General features: G+C 39.8%; 1 protein-coding gene across 2 annotated transcripts in view; it reads right to left on the reverse strand.

The window, feature by feature from the left end:
• Positions 1-22,120, reverse strand: part of igf1r.L (insulin like growth factor 1 receptor L homeolog) — a 166,842-nt gene that overhangs the window by 131,166 nt on the left and 13,556 nt on the right. The window contains exons 2-3 of one of the 2 annotated variants that reach the window (XM_041586870.1): positions 9,926-10,049; positions 9,001-9,552 (exon numbers count right to left, since the gene is read on the reverse strand). In XM_041586870.1, the coding sequence (XP_041442804.1) occupies positions 9,001-9,552; position 9,926 (553 nt within the window). In that variant the 5' untranslated portion in view covers positions 9,927-10,049. The remainder of the gene's footprint in view (positions 1-9,000; positions 9,553-9,925; positions 10,050-22,120) is intronic. The other variant, XM_018253259.2, reaches the window with a different exon arrangement.

Genomic DNA, 22,120 nt, shown 5'->3' on the forward strand with positions numbered 1-22,120 from the left:
GAAAAGATAAAATTTAATTACTGCAACAGTAAACTCCACCCATCCAAATGGTCCCTGGTTAGGGTTGCCACCTTTTCTGGAAAAAAATACCGGCCTTCCTATATATTTATCTTTTTTCCCTATTAATAACATTGGGATCAACTATAATTTTTACCGGCCAGGTAGTAACTCTATCCCTGGTTGTTGCAATTTAATTCGGATCAAACTAAAAGAAATGTAAACTTTTAATAAGGCCAATAAAATTGGGCTCCATGCAGCTTAGTTACCATCAATAACAAGGCACTGTTTTACTATCACGGAGATAAAGGAAATCATTGCCTGCTTAGAATGGTTCTTGCCATAATTCAGAGCTTCCTGGATAATGGGCTTGCAGATAAATTCAGATGACTTTCCCCAGCGCAGATGGAAAACAGTATCAGTAATCCATGCCAAGTCTTATCATTTTATATGAATTTAGACATACATCAGCATCATTTTCACATAATAAAACTTTTATTCTACAAACAAAATCCTTTTAAAAAGTTATGCTATGCCAGTTTTCTAAGCGATGAGGCGGCTCCTACACAAGCAAAGCAATACCCTGTCTAAACAAAACCTGATGCCCTCATAAATGAAAATACGTGTTTGAACTATGCCATTACTACTATTCTGGGGCTGAGCATTGCAGCATGGATTTGTTTTTGTTTGCATAATGAAAGAAAGTGCACTATTATATATACATTTATAAATGTCAGTGTCATTGTATAAGACATAGTTTATCAAAGAATTTGCAAATAATTTGACCTTTAGGGCTCTTACACACGGGCGTTTTTGCCTGCGCTCCCCTGCGTTGCGCTTTCTTCCGTTCAGCCGCAGGGGAGTGCAGTAGTAGACGCAGTCAATTATTTTGAAGGGGGCCTGTACTCACACAGACGGATGTATGCGTTGAACGCAGGTGAAATGCAACATGCTGCATCCCAACCTGCGTTTGGCAAAAACGCCCGTGTGTAAAAGCCCTTAGGGTAGAACTCCATGGTCAATCTCAAGTGCGATTCCATCCGTTCGGATGCATGCAGCAACAACGTCCGCCATTCGTATAACTTACCTTAGATTCGGTGCATCCATTGTGACGCCTGCGGTTCATCGCAGCACGTCGGAACGGACAGTATCGCCAGTATTAATATCATTATACAGATATGGGACCGGTTATCCAGAATGTTCGGGACTTGGGGTTTTCAAGATAACAGATCTTTCCGGATACTAAAAATCATTTAAACATAGAATAACCCCAAATAGGCTAGTTTTGCTTCCAACAAGGATTATTTATATCTTAGTTGGGCTCTAGTACAATACTACAAGTAGTATTTAGAATTTTGGATTGCTTTATTGTCTATGGGAGACAGTCTTTTTAGTAATTCTGAGCTTTCTGGACAGTGGGTTTTCAGATAACGTAAAAAATATAAAAAGAAATTTTAGGGCAGAGATCCCTTTTGACAACATGATAAGCGAAAACACTTTCAGTTCCAGTTGTCTTTATCATTCAAAACCCAAGAATGCCTTACATCCAAAGGCACTTTTGTTCAGTTGGGGAGGAGGCGTAGTATGTTATTAAATAAGACTAAATATCAGTGTAAAAATACCCTAAAAATAACTTACTCCATTTGTACCATTTTCCCTCTAAACTACATTGTGTCAGACACTTCTACAGTATACGAATGTGGCTTACAGGTACCAGGGAGCCCTTCTTGCTGCAGTATTTGCATTTTGAATCATTTAGTGCTATCTGGAGCAGACTGTGCAGTGCGAGAGAGAGCGACAAACAATCTGGTGAGATCTCCATGCTACAGTATGTGCCTGGGGAGGAGCGAGACTCTTAGTTCAGACAGAGTTCATGTGGTCTGAGAAAGCACCTCACACTGAAACACCTGCTAGCTTCAATGCTGCGTCTTACTAATCAGTAGTATTATGATTAATAAGCAGTTATACAATGAAATATATCCCACAGCGCTATACAAGAGAAGCATGTACATATCAAAAATACACTGACTGATATAAGAGGTACAGAGGGCCCTGCCCAGAAGAGCTTACGATTGAGCCAACAAATGCCCCAAGTCACATACCCGTTCACACAATACACAGGAGACAATCTTAGACAAATCACAAGTGAAGCGTAATGCTCTCTGTGATCTACTTGCTTGGTGAGCTATCTATTATAGGAAAACAATGTAATAGCACTGTATATTAGCTCTATCCTTATGTTTATATGTATGCACCAACATCAAGGAGAAAAGTAAACTTGCTATGAGAGGTGGAACCTGCCATAGTGATTGCTTGCTAGTTGTGAATGCGGTTCATGCTGTGATCATGCATTATTCCAGCAAGTGCTGCAGTACAGGAATTTTTCCTTTTTTTGTTTTTTTTTTTAGACTGTGAACTGGTGTCACCGTCGGCATATCTAAAAATAGGCACTGCAGTAAAATCGCAGACAGTGGGAGTGAACGCGCAGCAGAAGCGTGCACTTCACTAACACAACATGCCCCTACACCCCATCATTAAACTACCATCCCTGGGCCACAAAAGTTCATATATCATCCCTTCAGTTGTCATATTGATGTAACGAGGAAGAGAGACTTGGGCAAGGATGGGACTGTTTCCTCATTAAGTGTCGATTTAATGAAGCGTAACATCTGGAGCATATGAATCTCTTGCTGGGAGAGACTGAGGGAGCACACGGGTGCCTGTCAGAAGACAAGTAAAGGCCACGCTAACCCTTTCACACGGCTGTGTTTGTGTGTGTTCCAAGATGAACTGGCAGCACTAGAGGAAGTTAGGATCATAAAGGGGAATTGCGGGAATACTGATGAGCTTCCAGCCCAGACACAGTCAGTGTATTATTGTGAGAACAAAAAGCATTGTCTTGTCAACACAGAGAGCCCAGGAATCCCATGCCCATAACAGGCGGGCTATCCACAGACTCCCATGCAGCCCTGCAGCCTCACATCCATCTCTTGTGCCTACTTAGGAATCTCTAGTACAGGTATGGGATCAGTTATCTGGAAACCGCTAATCCAGAAAGCTCATCTACCATACACGCAATTTTATCCAAATAATCCAATTTCTTTTTTTATTATTACCTTTTTCTCTGTCATAATAACAGTACCTTGTACTTGATTCAAACTAAGATATAATTAATCCTTACTGGAGGCAAACAATCCTGCTGGGTTTAATTAATGTTTAAAAATGTTTCTAGCAGACTTAAGGTGGCCATACACAGGGAGATCCGCTTGTTTGACGAGCGGATCTCTCCCCGATATGCCCACATTGAGGTGGGCGATATTGGATCAGAATGTAAGCAACAAGGGTGGTCGGATCGCGGGACTGCATCAATGAAAAAACGCGGCCGCGATCCAACAGGATTTTATAACCCTGCCAAATCGGCATCGGTCAGATTTCGATCGGGGATGCCTGTCGGATGGCCCCACACGAGCCAATAAGCTGCCTTTAAAGGGGAATTCAACCCCCCAACTAATAAACAGCAGGCTTCTTGATAACGAACTAATGATTTATATACGGACTGATTGGTCTTACGACTGTTCAGCAGTTATACAATGTCATTACTGAATCTACAGCCACCCTGAGCTACAGAATTTGAATGCCGATGCTTCAGTCCAACTAATACAGCTCTTGCTAGTGGTGAGGGAAATGACTCCCAATACCAGAAATGGGGGAAAAAATATTCACTTAATGCTCAATAAAAGCTTTGAAAAGATTATTCAGGACAGTTTGTTTACCTGCATTTTTTGCCTTTATTTTTGAGTGGGATGCTCATACTGAATACAGATTGGTCAGAATATTAATCCTATAATAACATACAAAAAGTCTTCAATTCATCCAAAGATTAAATGCACCCCTTTACCAGACTGCTGATAAGGTTGCTAAAAACTGTCAAATGCTAGAATTCCCAGTACATTCATATAGTAAATGTCACCAAAGATATATGATTTTGGCACAGAACTGTGTCTTTACAGTAAGAACTGAAAACTGTCTGACTATTTCTCAAGGCTCAATGCCCACAGCTTTATTTTGCAATGTCCAACTAATGACCCACTAAGGAAAGGCTGCATTTCAGCTCTGGGTTTACAGGCAATGCCTGCAAGGGATTCACATTAGTTATACTGTGGATGAGGGGTTGTCAAGGGATGCGGGAGCTGTAGTTCAGCAAGGTTAAAGACACTTAATACAGACACAGACATTGCTTTAATCTTGCACACTGAATACTATGGGTCTGGGAAGGAATGCTCTATCAATCTGTTACACCTAGCCACTTATAGACAGTATAAAGGATGGAGAAGCCTACTTTAAAAATAAGAGGTAAGTGCGGCATTCAACACAGTAACAACCAGACCCTCCCTGTGCCGGCGCCTGACTTACAGCAGTACAGTAGAGCAAAGCAGTATGAATTAGGTTGTTGCTTCCCCTTGGAGTGGCTAATTAAACCTTTTTTCTGCAGTCACAATACAAAAATTAAATTCTAGAAAACATTTGGCAGAGCAACACTGTTTTAAGGGAAGAGATAAAGGCAAAAATCACTCATTGCTAATATAAAGGCCAATTTAATCAACAGCAAATGCTGGCAGAGATCAGTTCATGTACTAATTGGCCCCTGGCTCTATGTACTGGAAAATCTTTCAGCATCTGGGAGGTGCCTGATCATTTCTTCATGGTCAGAGAACATAAACTCTACTATCCAGGTTACATTCTTTCTTTATTTGGGGATATGGCTACAGACTTCTGTAAATAGCTGGAAAGAATGGCATTCCCCTCCTCTGCTGGTATTCCTGAAATATCCCTAAAGAAAATAACATATTATGCCTGCGGGAGCTGTGCAGAAAGAGCTTGTACTACGCTCTATTTATAAGGGAAGGAACATTTGTTGCACAGGTTGCTACGCACTATATTCCGCAGCTTAAAAAAAACTAAAGCTTAAAAAAACAGATACTGTTAGAAATGTGGTATTTTATAGACTGTACCAGCTCAGAGGCTCAGCTGCCCTACAGCAGGAATGATCTTAGTCCATCTTTTGAGTGTCAGCGACACTGCACATGCTCAATGTGGTCTGGGCTGCTGCTGAGAAGCTACGCGTAGGGCTCAATGGAGATCATTAAACAGTAGTAGAAATTGAGGTTTCATCTGTCCCAGAAGCTGTCGCAAACGTAATATCATATTTAGGCATTGGTTTCTATGCAGGAATTAATTACTAATCATCCCTTCATCATTGTACTGTGAATTTGCTATATAGTATAAATACTGTATTGAGTCAGTCCCCAAGCTCAGGTAACGGACAAAGCATATGCTGTGAATCAACAGAAAGACAATGGGGCATGTTTAGTGGCACAGATCTCCATTGTTAAAGGGCTGCCTTGGGCTGGAGTAGACGGACAAAGAATAAAGTGTAGCATTTCTACCCAAATTCCCTATATACTTTGTATCCACTGTCTTCCCTCCTGATTTAAAGAACACCAAACTTATTTACAGCTGGGCAGTAACCCATGGAAACAAATTATATTTCCTTTGTATTTTATCTACCTCTCACACAACGGCCCCTCTGATCTTAACAACCCTGCAGTTTTTCATGATACAGGTATGGGACCTGTTGTGCAGAATGCTCAGGACCTGGAGTTTTCCAGATAACCGATCTTTCCATAATTTGGAACTTTAAGTCTACTAGAAAATCATGTAAACCCTAAATAAACCCAATAACCTGGCTTTGCTTTCAATAAGGATTAATTATATCTTAGTTTGGATCAAGTACAAGGTACTGTTTTATTATTACAGCAAAAATTTGGATTATTTAATTATAATGCAGTTTATGGGAGACAACCTTTCACATAATTCTATGTTTTATGGATAATGGGTTTATGGATAACCGATTGCATACCTGTAATACGGAAAGAGGGCACAGGTTTCTTTACCGTCAGGGAAGTCTATGTATAAAGCTGCATAAAATCATGAAAAACTTGGTATAAAATAAAATTGCTATTTATTCATCGGTCCTTACTCATAAAAGCGGTGGGTGATTTTTTTTTTTTAACAACAGTGTAAATGCTTCTTTATAAGGGCTGTTAGAACATCTGAGATTTTAAAAGGCAATATTTTTGCAGACAGACTTTTGGAGAGGATAACAGGAATGGGATGCACTAAATGACATGCGACTCTGCACCTTCTATAAGACTGAGGAGTTGCTGAAAGCAATTCATATAATTGAACTCTCCCATTTTAGGGTTTATTTGGGTTCAGGCAGCTGGAGGCTCTTGGGACATGTTAGCATTGCATCCCATGATCACCTGGCTCTGATGTCATTGGTGAGTTTATAGCTAAACCCCACACCCAATCACCCAAATGTAATTGTGATGCAGGCAATTTATAGTAATAATAAATACAAAGCATTTTAAAGTGACGGCTCTATACTGTAGTGACCATCAACCCGCACGTTCTTCTCCAGCTGTAGCAGAACTACAACTCCCGGTGGAGCTGTAAACCGGAAACAGCTGTACAGCAAAACAGTAAATCGTCAACACTGGAATATGACAATAAGCAGTCTTGAAATGTTACCTTCTCTAAACTCCATGGCAATAAAAGCAATTGCTTTTCTACATCCATTTCCCGTTTCTCCAGCTAATACATTGCGATTGGCATGAAACCACTTAAAGGGGTTGTTCAGCTTTAAATTAACTTATGATGTAGAGAATGATATTCTGAGACAATTTGCAATTGATTTTCATGTTATATTGTTTGTGTTTTTTTTTTTTATTTATTTGGCTTTTTATTCAACAGCTCTCCAGTTTTGGCAATCTGGTTGCTGAGGTCCATATTACCCTTGCAACCATGCATTAATTTGAGAAAGATGACCGGAATAGAGAGATGAGTAATAAAAAGTAGCAATAACAATGAATTTGTAGCCTTACAGAGCATTTGTTTCTAGATGGGGTCAGTGACCCCCATTAACAGTCTGAAGAAAAAGGCAAATAATTTAAATACTATGAAGAAGAAAAAAACAAGGCCAATTAAAAAGTTGCTTAGAATTAGTCATTCTATAACATAATAAAAGTTAACTTAGAGGTAACCCATCCCTTTAATGAAGAGAGACTAAGGAATTGAATATTTGTGCAGGTGCTTAAAATGCACACCACACCGTATATGCCAAGCTGATGCTGTTCGTCAAGCCCTCAGTTACTCTGGTAAGCCATATCTTCCAGTGCTTCAAAACTTAACAGTAACAGTTCCTTTAAAGGCCATTCAGAGCTCCTCTAATACTACTACAGTAAGAGAATCTCTTATCTGGAAACCAGATATTCAGAAAGCTTGGAATTACATGTAGGCCATATTACTTGAACTCATATTTAGCAAATCATTTTTTTATTTAAGTATTTTCTTTTTCTCTGCAATAACTCAACAGCGCCTTGTACTTGAGCCTAACTATCGAAACAACCAAAAAAAAAAACCTTGTTTAATTTTTAAATGTGTTTTTTAGTGACCTTATTTGATGATTGAAAATTACAGATTTTTATCCCTATACCTACAGATTGTAAGCCCTTGCGGGCAGGGCCTTGTTACCTAATGTATTACCTGGATAATATTTGCCATATCTGTACTTGTCATTAAAGCTGGGTCAATACAGCCTCCTAAACTCTAATCACATTGGTAAGTAACATAACTTCATATAGAGTAACCAGCAGAAGAATTCTAAACAGGCCTGTGGTACACAGGACATAATCTCTGCTGGCTGAGAAGTGCTCGCATCCAGAGAAGCCTGTCGCTAGTTATAAAAAAACAGATTTCAGCCCGAAAACACTAAAAATGCACGTTCCCTTGCCAAAATCTGCTCGTCACTGCTGGCGACAGGTGGCATCCATTAATACTAATGAAAGGCTTCTCTGCTGGTTCCAAAACAACGGCAGAGAATATGTCCTGTGTGCCGTGAGCCTAAGCCCCCACTAGTGCACATCCAGTTCCTTTAGCAGCTTTACAACTGCTTTGTGACAGCCTTCCTGCATTTAACACAAAAGCCTCAAAATGGCGAGGCTCTGCACAGGGGGAATAATATGTGGCGTAATGTGTCAGCAGTCTTACATTTGGAAATAATAAAAGAAATGCTGTTACTCCACAGTCTCTGCTGGTCTCCTAAGTAATAACACAGTGCCAATCTCATAATCGGTGCAAGGCTACCTGTAGGGTTCTGCAATCCTTTAGGCAAGCCCTTAAAGGAGAAGGAAAGGAAAAATTAAGTAAACTCTATCAGTAAGGTCTATATAAATACACCAGTAAACCCTCAAAGTAATGCTGCTCTGAGTCCTCTGTCAAAAGAAACATCGCATTTCTTTCCTTCTATTGTGTCTACATAGGCTTCTGTATTAGACTTCCTGTTTTCAGCTTAAACCTCCAGGGCTAGGGCTTGAGCATGCTCAGTTTGCTCCTCTCTCCCTTTTCCTCCTACCTGCTATAATCTGAGCCCAGAGCTATGAGTGAGCAGGAAGAGACTCGGGCAGGAAGTGATGTCACACCAAGCTAATATGGCAACTGCTATCCTAAACAAAGAAGAGAGCTTCTGGAGCGTTCTACTCAGGTATGGTAAAGCATTCTACAGAATAAATATAGTGTTACAGCTTGCACTATTGTGGCTAATCTATTGGCAATAAACTGCCTCTGTAGCTTTCCTTCTCCTTTAACAACTTGAACACTATAGTACAGGTACAACAAACCGCTTGCTGTGCCCATTAGCACCACACTCTATAGGTTTCATTAGGATGAAGCCCATCTACAAGATCCACAAGATGGAACACAGTTTCTTATCACCATGGCAACCCTTTTCATCTCCATGAAATCAAAATGGAATGGTACATACAGTATTCACTTCAATACACTGCTAACAAAGTTGTTACTTTTCCCACTAAAGTGCTATATATGCATATCCAAATTAATCTGTAAAAGAACTAATGTAAATAACTCAACAGTTTTCTTTACCTTTTTGGCAGTGTTCATCCGACCAACATCGGTCAGCAAATTCATTATTTATGGATGACTTTTTACAAACTTGCATTTTCTCTCTAGCTCCAGGACACAAATCCACACACTCCTTCGGTGGCTTATTCCCAACAATGTAGTTATTGTAGACGGCATCCAGAATGAGGGACCAGTCCACCGTGGAGACGTAACACAGTTCCGAGTTCTTCTCAATCCTGACGGCGCCACGTGTTATGTTACGCAAGTTGTACAATCCAATCTCCTTGAGGTCGGTCATCTCGAAAATAACAAGGGCGTAGTTGTAGAAAAGGACTCGGCCACGGATCACAGTGAGGTTGGGAAAGAGATTGCTGAGACTCACCAAGCCAGAAACCCGGAAAAGCAATAAATAGTCAGTGATAACGGTCAAATTGGGGAACCGAAGGTTCCGGAAGTCCTCTGCCTTGGCATTTGAGATGAGCAGAATTTGCAGGTAGCCTTCGATCACGACACAATCTCTCAGCTGTTTAAGCTCACTGACGTCATTTCGGATGTCCATGTTGGGACCACACACTGTGAGTGACACAAACACGTCTGTTAGAATGACATAGTACTAGACTTTTATACCACAATAAACAAGATAAATACCACAATAAACAAATAACAGGCATTTACAATCACTTGCCACATAAAGTAAAAACTGCTCAGGTACGCATTACTTAAGTCAATTCCGAACGTCCGAAAAATGCATTTATTTAGTGATAAATCGACCACGCTTAATTCTGCACTAAAGGACTAACAATCGAGAAAAGCCCTAGCTGGAAATCAGGAATGCAAACGGAACTTAATACAGGTTATTTTTCAGATATAGCACTGGATGCCTAAACCCAGCTCTTATAGAAAACTATATTGTATTTCAACATTGGCCTCACTTTAAATTACTTACTTTCTATTTATATGTAGAGCCTCTCAAGCAGTTTGCCTGTACATAGTTTTGTTTGCTATGACAACCGTGTCATGAAATCGAACGACCAACAATAAAGAAGATACGGCAAGGATGTGACCATGGGCTATATGTATGGGAAATTTCAATATAAAAGAACAAGTTGAAATGATTTCTCATCATTAATAGAAATAAATCCTAGAGATGATATGCACAATATACTTTGCAGCGTGATCGTATCTTCAATAAAACGCCTCTCGCAACTTAATTTGCATCAGAAGTTTATGGCCCTGTATAGATGGTTCCAATACACTCATGAAATAATCATCATAGTTCGGAGTAAAAATGGTTCGTAAAGCAGCAGCAGCTCTATCCTTTATTTTATGCATTCGGAGTGTCAATAAATACCTAAAAAGTGGGATTCACTTACATCTCATTTCAACAAGTTATTTCAGATTTAAAGCTGGAGAAGGAAGGTGCGGTGATCACCTAAAAAGTCATATTAGGGCACCTTGCAAAAGTACTCAAGAGCCTTGAGATCAACTCTCTTCTTTTACCATGAAACATATTACTGCATTGGATTTTGTTCTTTGCAATATTTTTATTTCTAAGGACTAACGCATAAAAAAGCTTGTCACATTGTTTTTTTTTCTTTGCCAAGAAAAAAAGATCAAACATCTTTGTGTTAAGTTTTCAATCCCCACACTTGTAATAGAGATGCATTTTATGGAAACAGCAACATTAAGTCTTAGGGGTAGGTATACACTGCTGTGATTATAGTCCATTCTTCCAGGCTGATTTACTCTAAGCCGGTGGTTAAAAATGTGGGGTTGGCCCACCTAATGTCACCAGGGCTCAGACTAAAGACGTTTTACTCCTAAAAGCTTAAAGGGATACTGTCATGGGAAAACATGCTTTTTTTTAAAAAAAAAAAAAAACGCATAAGTTAATAGTGCTGCTCCAGCAGAATTCTGCACTGAAATCCATTTTTCAAAAGAGCAAAGAGATTTTGTTATATTGAATTTTGAAATCTGACATGGGGCTAGACATATTGTCATATTCTCAGCTGCCCCCAGTCATGTGACTTGTTCTCTGATAAACTTCAGTCACTCTTTACTGCTGTACTGCAAGTTGGAGCGATATCATCCCCCTCCCTCCACCCCCCCCCCACCCCCAGCAGCCTAACAACAGAACAATGGGAAGATAACAGCTCCCTGGTAGATCTAAGAACAGCACTCATTAGTAAAAGCCAAGTCCCACTGAGACTGATTCAGTTACATTAAGTAGGAGAAATAACACACACAAGTCACATGACTGGGGTAGCTGGGAAAATGACAATATGTCTAGCCCCATGCCAGATTTCAAAACTGAATATAAAAAAATCTGTTTGCACTTTTGAGAAATGGATTTCCGTGCAGAATTCTGCAGGAGCAGCACTATTAACTGAGGCGTTTAACCCATGACAGTATCCCTTTAACTCAAAAGCATAATCTAAGTTGTTGTTCAACACTAAGGAGGTTATTTACTAAAACTCTTATTTCCTCTTATTCTCCCAGAAACAAACTCGACCTAACTTCCACCGACAAATTTGGCTAGTTTACTAAAAATAAAACTCGAAAAAAATCATAAAAAAACAACAACAGTGGCACTATCTACAAGGAGTTAGTATGTTGTGTGTGTAGGTTTCTGCCAGGTACTATGGATTCATCCAACACTCAGAATCATAAAGGCAGGTTAACTGTTGCAGGAAAACATTAGTTAATGGTGCTGCTCCAGCAGAATTCTGCACTGAAATCCATTTTTTTAAAAATAGCAAACAGAATTTTTTCAAATTTCATTTTTAAATTTGGCATGGGGCTAGACTTAATGTCCATTTCCTAGGTACACCCAACCATGTGACTTGTGCTCTGATAAACTTCTGTCACTCTTTAGGGTTAGTCCACACGAGGAGATCCGGGGGGGTTTAGTCGCCTGTCGACTAATCGCCTCTTCTTCTTGGCGATAATCTCCCCGAACTGCCTTCGCATGTCTTCCCATCCGCTATAATGAAAAGTTGCCTGCGCTAAAGCACATGCAGCGCTTCGTTTTCCGAAGTCGTCCAAAGTTGCCTCACAAGGAACTTGTTTGCATTGCTAATGCCCTGCTTTTTCCTGCTTGTGTGCTATACTCATATCTACCACTAGGTGGGAAGCACGACTTGGGTCATATTGAAGTACAATGAGAAGCTGAGGAAACAATAGCGGTCTCAAAGCAGTTTCATCCTGAAGCGCTGGCTGCTTATCAAAGCTCAGAATCAGGCACAATGCACGAAGATGGTTGCCTCAACACCAATATTACAGCAAAAAATACATTTGCTGGTTCAAGAATACAATTTTAAACAGTAGGGTGAATTATTTGCAATGTGAACAGTGTAATTTAGAAATGTAAATAGAATGTAAACCATAAAAATCATGACAAAATCCCTTTAAGTCTGCAAGCACTACTGGGGCAGGGACTGATGTGAATGACTATAATCATGTAAAAAGTGTTGTGCAAAAGTGTCAGCAAACTCAGCGCTACAAAAATAAAGCATATAAATAAAAACTAGGGATGCACCGAATCCACTATTTGGGATTCGCTGGAATCCCCTAATCCTTTGTGAAAGATTCAGCCGAATATTAAACCGAATCATAATTTGCATATGCAAAGTAGAGGCGGGAAAGAAAAAAGTGGGGATACATTTTTTTACTTCCTTGTTTTCTGGTGAAAAGTCACATGAGTTCCCTTTCCGCCCTTAATTTACATAGGCAAATTAGGATTCGGTTCGGCCAGGCACAAGGATTCAGCTGTATCCTGCTGAAAAAGGCTAAACCCTGGCCGAATCTCAAACCGAATCCTGGATTTGGTGCATCACTAATAAAAACCTTTTCCAACATTACAACTGGATGACTTTGAGAAATTCCAGGTTTCCAAGGCTTTTGTGCTACCCCATACAGTGTTATGTGTTATCTAGATATAGATAACACATACCTACAGAATAATATGATGGTAGCAGCATTGTGCAAAAGAGCTGGTTTCACCAAAAAAAACGAAAAAAAAAAAAACACTTTCTTAAAGAACGGATGGTGCAAAGTACAGGAGAATTCAGTCTGCTACAGAGCGATCAGCTAGTTTCAGAGTTTCAGAAATCAATGGATTTATTGGATAAGTGTTTTCCATCCTGGAAGCATATCAGACTGAAAGGAAAATGGCGCACATGTGGCAAACACGACCAACTGCTTAATCTTTAGCTCAGTGGGCAGAAAAACACCCACATTTATGTTCTAATAATCGACTAGCCTATAAATGGACATCACTCAGAGGGCAGACTGTTCACAACTGCCCCATATGCTACTGCCCAAAGAATGGGACAAAGTCATTCTCAAGCATTGTGCAAACTGGAACACGTGCCGCGACACTTCAAGCTGCTACTGCTGCAAAGGGCAGAATAATAAAGGATTATTTATGCAAACAACATATTGTATTTAGTTTTCTTAAGGTTTTCTTTCCTAAAATAAAATAGTATAAAGTTAAAAATAATTGGGTGCTTTGAAATAAAAATATGCCTCTTGGAAAAATAAACCTGTATCGAGTACAGAGAGAATAACCACGTTATTTTTTTCTGTTCATGCCAATCCGTTCTCCGTTGTTAAGATACATATGCAAGTTGCATTTAGGTGCTACTGCTTCTTTAAGATTTGACAGTAGGCTTTAAGCAAATACAATAACAAGCTTTCTCCCCTGTTTAAGCTTTGCAAAACCATCTTTATCCTTGTTCCTCCCCCACCGTGCAGACTGTGTGAATTAATCAGCAGTTTCTGTGCCACACGGTAATTAAACAGGACATCAAACTTATTATTTTATCTTTTGTTATATTGCTTTTTCCTTCAAAAAAAGTATAGCGCAGCTTTAAAAGTAAATGGACATCTGTGCCTATAGCCAAATAATGCATTGCCAGTTAACTAGTATATGTACTTATATTCATACATTTATGGCAGCTCCCATAATTTTTCCCTCATAACCATTAATTTATAGCTGCTTTCCCACTGTCTAATATCCCTATGTGAATATGGGACATAGCCAGTACTATTTCACCTTCTATGTAATGTGCAAGGACTGTATTTTTTAGAGGCATTGTATTAATATTGTATACAAATATGTGATTTCACAACCACCCCAACACACACAACTGGCACCCTTAATTTTTCCTAGGGATACTGACCCAAATGTAAAATTTGACATCACCAGAAAGATATAGTGGAGTTGCTTTAAAATTTTTAGGAATACAAACTACCAGAAGTCTGCTTTCTGCTATAGTAGTCCATGGCAGTGGTCTCCAACCAGTGGCTCATGAGCAACATCATTTCCCAGTGGCCTCAAATCAGGTTTGGTTGCATAAAAAAAAACACAGCCTCCTGTAGGCTTCCATTCCACATAGGGGCTATCAAATAGCCAATCAAGGCCCTTATTTGGCATCCCAAGGAACTTTGTTCATGCTTGTGTTGCTCCCCAACTCTGTTTACATTTGAAAGTGGCTCCTGAGTAGCTGTATGGCAACACACAACAAAAGTGCTCAGTAGTTGAGTATATTCAGGACAATGTAACCCCAAAAACTGAATTTAAAAGCAATATGGTCAACCCCTCTGGATATCTTATCTTGATAGTGGTACTTACAGGAAGCCAGTACCCCTCAGTATTAGGAGACCTAATAACAGTATTAATCTCTTGGGTGCTGACTAGAACAGCTGCCTAAAAATAAAATGTGCATGCACTGAATGAATTTACATACCCTCCCCAGCTAAATCTGCCCTTAGCACAGCATGCTTTATCCATGAGCAAAGTTGCCTTTTAGTCTAGTTTCTCTGCACACTGAGTGTGTTGTTTTGTTATCAGATCCAGCACAAACACATTTCCAGGGATATATTCATGTCTGCAGAGTAAGAACCTGAAGCTTTGCAAGAGTCGGGCATGAGATGCACAGATGCAAAAACATTCGACTCGCGAGGATGCCAAGACTGCAGGCATGATTCATAAATGTTTGTTGTACCTCTGAGAGGGAAGAGATTATGGAGAGGTCATATTCTCGAGTCAGACCAAAGAGTGACAGCAAACAAATGGAAGATGTTTATTTGCCCCTGTGTACAGGTGGTAGAGAACGACCAAAAAATATGAGAAAAGCATAGGCCACCTCTCACCTTGATACAAGAGACAGAATTTGGTGGCCAGAGGAAGTAAGTGCACTAAACATGCAGGGTTCTTTGTTATGTCATATAACCTATTGGACTGTGCAAGTGTAACACTAACTTTTCAGCAACCTAGTGAAGCAGCTATGTGTAGATGTTGGAGAACTACAACAGCCTTAAGCTGGCCAGAGATGTAAAGATTTTTAAAAGATCTTTTCGTTATCGTGAGACCAAGAGTATCTCGAAACAATCGTTTAAATGTATGATTTGTCCATCAACTAAAAAGACCATTTGAAGAGATATTGCCAGGAAAACTGGCTGCCTGCTTGGCCCTGCAAACATAGACAGATTGCACTGGGACCGATAATTTTTTTTTAACCTGGCCGATCAGTTTAGATGTTGGTCAAAAAAAAAATCGCAAGATGCACGATCGTTCAATTCGCACGATAATTTGATGGATTGGTCGGATTGCACTGAAAACGATCGTTCACCAGCGAAAGATCTTTGCGTCTATGTCTGCCGTAGACAAAGGATTTTATTAAAAGTCATAGAAACATAGGACTTGCAGCTCCAAAGAGTTCTGTATTTTATCAAGCAATAAAAGCTGCTGCCAATTCAGCACATCCAGCGAGATTATTGGCTTGCTTATATGTGTGGTTCACCTTTAAGTTAACTTTTACTATGTTATAGAATGACCAATTCTAAGCAACTTTTCAATTGATCATTTTTTTATAGTTTTTTTTTTTAAATTATATGCAGACTTTTTCTGACTCTTTCCAACTCAAATAGGGGTTTACTGACCCCTTCTAAAAAAAAATAAATACTCTGTAGGGCGACATGTATTACTCATATTACTCATTTTTCTCTTCAGGTCCTCTTCTATTCATATTCTAGTCTTTTATTTAAATCAGTGCATGTTTCTAGGTTAATTTAAACCCTAGCAACCAGATTGCTGAAGGTGCAAACCAGAGAGCTGCTGAATAAAATGCTAAATAACTGAAAAAGCACAAATAAAAAAATGAAAACCAATTGCAAATTGTCTTAGAATATCACTCTCTACATCATACTAGAAGTTAACTCAAAATGTAAACTGCCCCTTTAGTGTGCCTATCAAATCAATATCTATTGGAAAACTGCAATCTCTACATTAGTGATACCATCCCAGATCTGGCACAGCTACTGTCTATGACCACCCAATGAGGACCAGTCCCCCCTTATGGGTGGGAAGAAGGGTGTTTATACTGAGAAGAAGGATAGCAGGGGTTGGGAATAATGAAGCTGTGCATGAGTGTGATGAATTCATCATTAAGATAGCTAGGAATGATGATCTACTAATGCTGAACAAGTGAAGGATAAAATGAGGATTAAATTCTGCTTTCCACACTACATGATGTGTCGCTTAGCAGAAGCAAGTGAAGTGGGTGGCATATTATGACAGTAAAACCTTTCCTTAACTATAATAATAATATTTAAGCTGTGTTCTGCTAGTAAGCTGTCTGGATCAGCAGAGGAAGGCAGCAAATTACAAGCTGTTTGTACATAGAACATTTGTCTAGCATTCTGCAGTGATACAAACCTGCTACAGGTGTGGCTTAGCCATACACATATATTACTAACCGTCTAGCAGATCCATTCTTCGGAACACATTATGAGTCTGTTGGTTAGATAGAGGCTGTCACACACTCAGGGAGCCCCTGTGGGGTCAGAAAAGGACTCCTGAGGGGTGACTTCAAATACTTACAGTCACGCAATAGCACAGATTTACATCTTTAAGAATGAATAGGAGTGCTTCCATATACCCCACAAAGCCCAACACAGTTAAAATCAAAAGCACTACAGATCAGGATGCACAGTCACATAGCGTCGCCATCATTCACAGCACAGTCATGTGTCAGCACGTGATCAGGAACAACTGCAGGAGTGACGCACTAACTTTACTGGCATCTATTTGGGGGCTCAACAAACGGTTTAAGAATTTTAGGACAGTTTAATAAGCAGTGCACACGGATTTTACCCTTCTGTTGTACCTAAACAAACAAACTCTGCAGTTTTAGGCTTCACCACTAGGTGTGATTCTGCCCCTAATGAGAAACTTAGTTACAAGCAGATTCGGGGAGATTAGTTACCCCATCGACAAATTGCCTCTTTGTCGGGGCGACAATCTCCCCCAACTGCCTATCCCCTGCCCTCCGACAGCTAAAATGAAAAATGCCTACGGCAATTCACGCGTGGCGCTTCATTTTTTGAAGTTGCCCTGAAGTTTCCTTGTGAGGCAACTTCGGGGACTTTGGAAAATGAAGCGCCTCTTGTGCATTGCCGCAGGCGATTTTCATTTTATCCGGCGGAGGGCAGGGGGAAGGCAGTTCGGGGAGATTGTTGCCCGAAGAAGAGGCGATTTGTCAGTGAGGGGCGACTAATCTCCCCGAATCTGCTCGTGTGGCTTGACCCTAACCCTAAAGGTGCAGAGGTTTAGGTCATTTTTAGGCACGAGTAGAAGCCTGGCGCAGAGGCTATATGGGGAAGGCGCAGAGCCTATAGCCTATACGGGGAAGGTGCAGAGCCTATAGCCCATATGTGGAAGGTGCAGAGCCTATTGTCTGTGTTGGGAACAGAGGTTAGGTACAAGTAGACCAAGGAGCAGAGCCTACATGTGGAACAGAATTTAGGCACAAGTACACGCAGGTGTAACCAGGCACAAGTACACGCAGGCACACAACACTTGTCTACTTAGACTGGGGCCAGCATCTACAATCCAACTGAGCTCTCTCACAAGCACTGGCTCCACATTCTCGTGTATCCAAAGTGCACTCAAGCACCAAATGCATTTTACAAGTGCATTTTACTCTATCATCATCATCATCATCATTTATTTATATAGCGCTGTCAAGATACGCAGATAGATAGATATATATATATATATATATATATATATATATATATATATATATATATATTCCACTGAATTTACATTTTCCTGGATTTTAAATCATTTTTTTCTGTTCCCTTGAAAAAAGGTAAAATGGGGGTCCTACTGTACACTCTCAAACAAATCAAAAAAAAAAGAATTGTACAAGTATGGCACATATTATCCAAAATGCTCAGGAACTGGGATCTGGATAAGGGATCTTTCCGTAATTTGTATCTCCATACATTAAGTCTAAGCTTAAAATTGATTTAAACATTAAATAAGCCAACAGGATTGTTTTGCTTCTAATAAGACTTCCTTAGAATCAGGGACAAAGTACTGTTTTATTATTTCAGAGAAAAAGAAAATCAATTAAAAAAATATCTGATTTGATAAAAATGGAGTCTATGGGGGATGGCCTTCCCATAATTCGGAGCTTTCTGGATGACTGGTTTCCGGATAATGGATCTCATAACATGGTCATGCTTTAATGGCATGACAAAATTCCACTGTTTGGGGACATGGCTCTTACAAAGTGCCGTACCAAAGGAACAGACTTGTACATCATCGCAGAGAATGGCTTACTTTTTGTAACTGTTCCTTATACAGATTAATATACCGTAAAACAACAAGTACACACACAGATTATAGGTTGTTTTTCAGCCACTGCCCAAGAACAAGCAGCTGGACAATAGTAGAACCAACACACACACAGACACACACACAGAGACACACAGACACACACACAGACAGTGTCGGCTTTCGGACCTCCTGACTGTGGCCTCCAGGAGAGGCTGACCTCAACTGAAGTCACAGGAAATGAGATTCCTCTGTTTTTTCCCCTAGAACTTCTTCAATGAAAGCTTTTATGCAAAGTGGCCAATCAGCTTGCAGGCACAACAAATCTAAGGAGCAGTCTATGAATGGGGTGGGGGTTTCTAGTGGGGGGGGGGGTCAGTACAGTCCTTTCTTCCCAGCCCTCCCAGGAATGTGAAAAATCCTAGGCATTTTGCATTATTTTCAGAGTGGGGGGTAGGAAGAGGATGGAGGAGGAAATAACCCTTTGGCTCCAGGGCTTTATGCTGAAAAGCATTTTGTAACAGTGAGAACCCGCCAATGAAGAACAATAAAATGCAAGGAAAAAATGGGATAAAAGGCCCTGTTGAACTAACATCTGTCGGGGGTGGGGGTGCATCCTACAGTGTAAAAACTACAGAGGACACTAGAAGAAGAATTTAGACAAAGAAAATATTTCATCTAAGTTATAGAAGTCCAATTGACAATAAAATGATAGCAAAGAGCTTTAAATAGGTACACAATGGAAGCAGATGTCCCTCTGGGCTCATTAAACAACATTATATATTTAAATTAAGGCACATATGCGATCAGCTGTAGAATGGATGCTCCAGTCAGGTACAACTACAAATCCCATTATCCTCTGCCAGACAAAGTCAGTGCAACCTGCTCTGATTAAACAGGAAAAATATCAGATATTACTTCCCACTTCCCTAATCAAAATAGCAGAAGTACCGGCCACATGAAAGAACTCAGATGGGTAACAGTCTCTCTGCCACGTCAAACATTTGTTTCACAACTTGGAATCATTTCCATCATTTTTCTTGCCGAGATGCGGACAGTCAGCAGTTCAGGGACAGGAGGCAGAGAAAAAGTGAGTCTAAGAGCTTACAATTCTTCATGGACGGCACTTTGTACATCCGCGGTATATAGTGTTTAGGAATTGCAGTACTGATGTGTATTAAGCTAAAGACTAACATTCTTGTCAATGACAAACTCTTGCTTCTAAATAATTTAATGATGAAAGTCTCATATCATACATTGTAACTAAAAAATGTTTTAGACAACATAAACTGGTCCAGGATCATCTAATGTGCTTGTAATTAGAAAGACACCTATGGCAAGAAGAGAGCGGTGGAATCACTGCTATAAGCAGAATTGAACTGCCTATAGTCATTGGGATTGTTAAACTGGCTGGAGTTCATCTGTTTGTCAGGCCTTCACATCAATGTTCACCTTTAAATTAGCTATGGTATTCCGAGACAATTTGCAATTGGTTTACATTATTTGTAAATTGTGTTTTTGAGCTATTTAGCTTTTAATTCAACAACTCTATAGTTTGCAATTTCAGCAGTCTGGTTGCTAGGGCACAAATTACCCTAGCAACCATGCATGATTTGAATTAAAGACAGTGAATAAAAATTGGAGAGGCCCTGAATAAATGAGTAATACATAGTAGCAATAACAATACATTTGTAGACTTACAGAGCATTTGTTTCTTAGATGGGGTCAGTTTAAAAGTTTGGAAAGAGTCAGAAGAAGAGAGTAAATCATTCCAAAACAATAAAAAATAAATAATGAAGACCAATTGAAACGTTGCGTAGAATTGGCCATTCTATGACATACTAAGGGGCAGATTCACTAAGGGTCGAATTTCGAAGTTAAAAATACTTCGAAATTCGACCCTCGAATTGAAATCCTTCGACTTCGAATATCGAAGTCGAAGGATTTAGCGCTAAACGTTCGAACGAACGATCGAAGGATTTTTCGTTCGATCGAACGATTAAATCCTTCGAATCGAACGATTCGAAGGATTTTAATCAAACGATCGAATGAATATCCTTCGATCAAAAAAAGTTTAGCAAGCCTATGGGGACCTTCCCCATAGGCTAACATTGACTTCGGTAGGTTTTATCTGCCGAAGTAGGGGGTCGAAGTTTTTTTTAAAGGGAAAGTACTTCGACTATCGAATGGTTGAATAGTCGAACGATTTTTACTTCGAATCGTTAGATTTCGATCGAATTCGAACGAATTTAACCAATTCGATGGTCGAAGTACCCAAAAAATACTTCGAAATTCGAAGTTTTTTTCATTCGAATCCTTCACTCAAAGTTAGTGAATCTGCCCCTAAAAGTCAACTTAAAGAGGAACCACCCCTTTAAAGAATCAACTAGAGCCCAGTGGGTGTATATGTGCCACTGCTCAACAATGGTTCAACAGCTCAAAAAACGAAAATGGTCAAAAGTGGTTTCTGTGTTAACTGAGCCAAACCAGAGGACTGCAGAGACATAGAAACATTTTTTGCTCGACCAACAAAAGTTTGTGCAACCTAAAATCTGGTTTCTTATCTTATGTTAATCATTCTTTTCTTATTGTAGGAAGAAATGTCCCATTATAATAAGAGAACCATGGAGTGCACTTCACAACAACTTGGGGGTCCCCTCTTTTGCCCCAGTTAAGAGTCCCTGAGATAGTCCCTATGTATTAGTAAACACCGTACCTCATAGTGTTAAAAAAAAATCCCAAACTCAAATATTTTTCTTCTTTAAAAAAAAAAAATATTTCCTAATCAGTAAGGCAAGGAATAAAACTCCTGGCAAGCAGAGCACAAAGCATTTTAACTGAACAAATAAAAACCATCAGCATCACATGGGAAGCATCAGCCTTCAACGCTAGGACAGACTCATTCAGAAATACTGGGCTATAATCAAACACTATTTAAAGTTCACTGGCCTTTCCTTCTCTGATAAGAATGTGCTCTAAAGCACAGAGCATGGAGAACCACAGCACAACAGAGAGGACTCGTGCATGACACAAAGCCAAACAAGGAGCGCAAAATATCAGGGGACCTTTGCAAAAGGGCAGAACACGTTCTCCAAAACACGGTGCTCGCTTGGTCTTATGGATGGCTCCCTTTGGCACCGTTAAAATGATGAGAACACGTTTATTCTAAGGGAATGTTTAGAGCCAAGTGTTGTGACGTAGGCAGAAAACCCGGAGAGCATAACAGATTTACACAAGAAAGTCAGACTGGGAAAGCATGAAACTATCCAAACTCAGAGGGCCACTAAACTCTATAAACATGTTTTACTCAACAGGTTGCTATTATCATTTATTTATATAGAGCCAACACATTTATGCAGCACTTTACAGAGATTGTTCATCATAATATTGACACCAGACCTAATTGCATGCTAGAACTGCTGTAGCTGCTTTGATCTGCCCATGTCTGGCTACTTTCAGCCACAGTCTATACCTCATGGAGCAGCACCACTATCCATGCTGTAAAAATGGCTG

The sequence above is a fragment of the Xenopus laevis genome, chromosome 3L (genome assembly GCF_017654675.1).
Source record: "Xenopus laevis strain J_2021 chromosome 3L, Xenopus_laevis_v10.1, whole genome shotgun sequence".
In the NCBI taxonomy this organism is placed as follows: Eukaryota; Metazoa; Chordata; class Amphibia; order Anura; family Pipidae; genus Xenopus; species Xenopus laevis.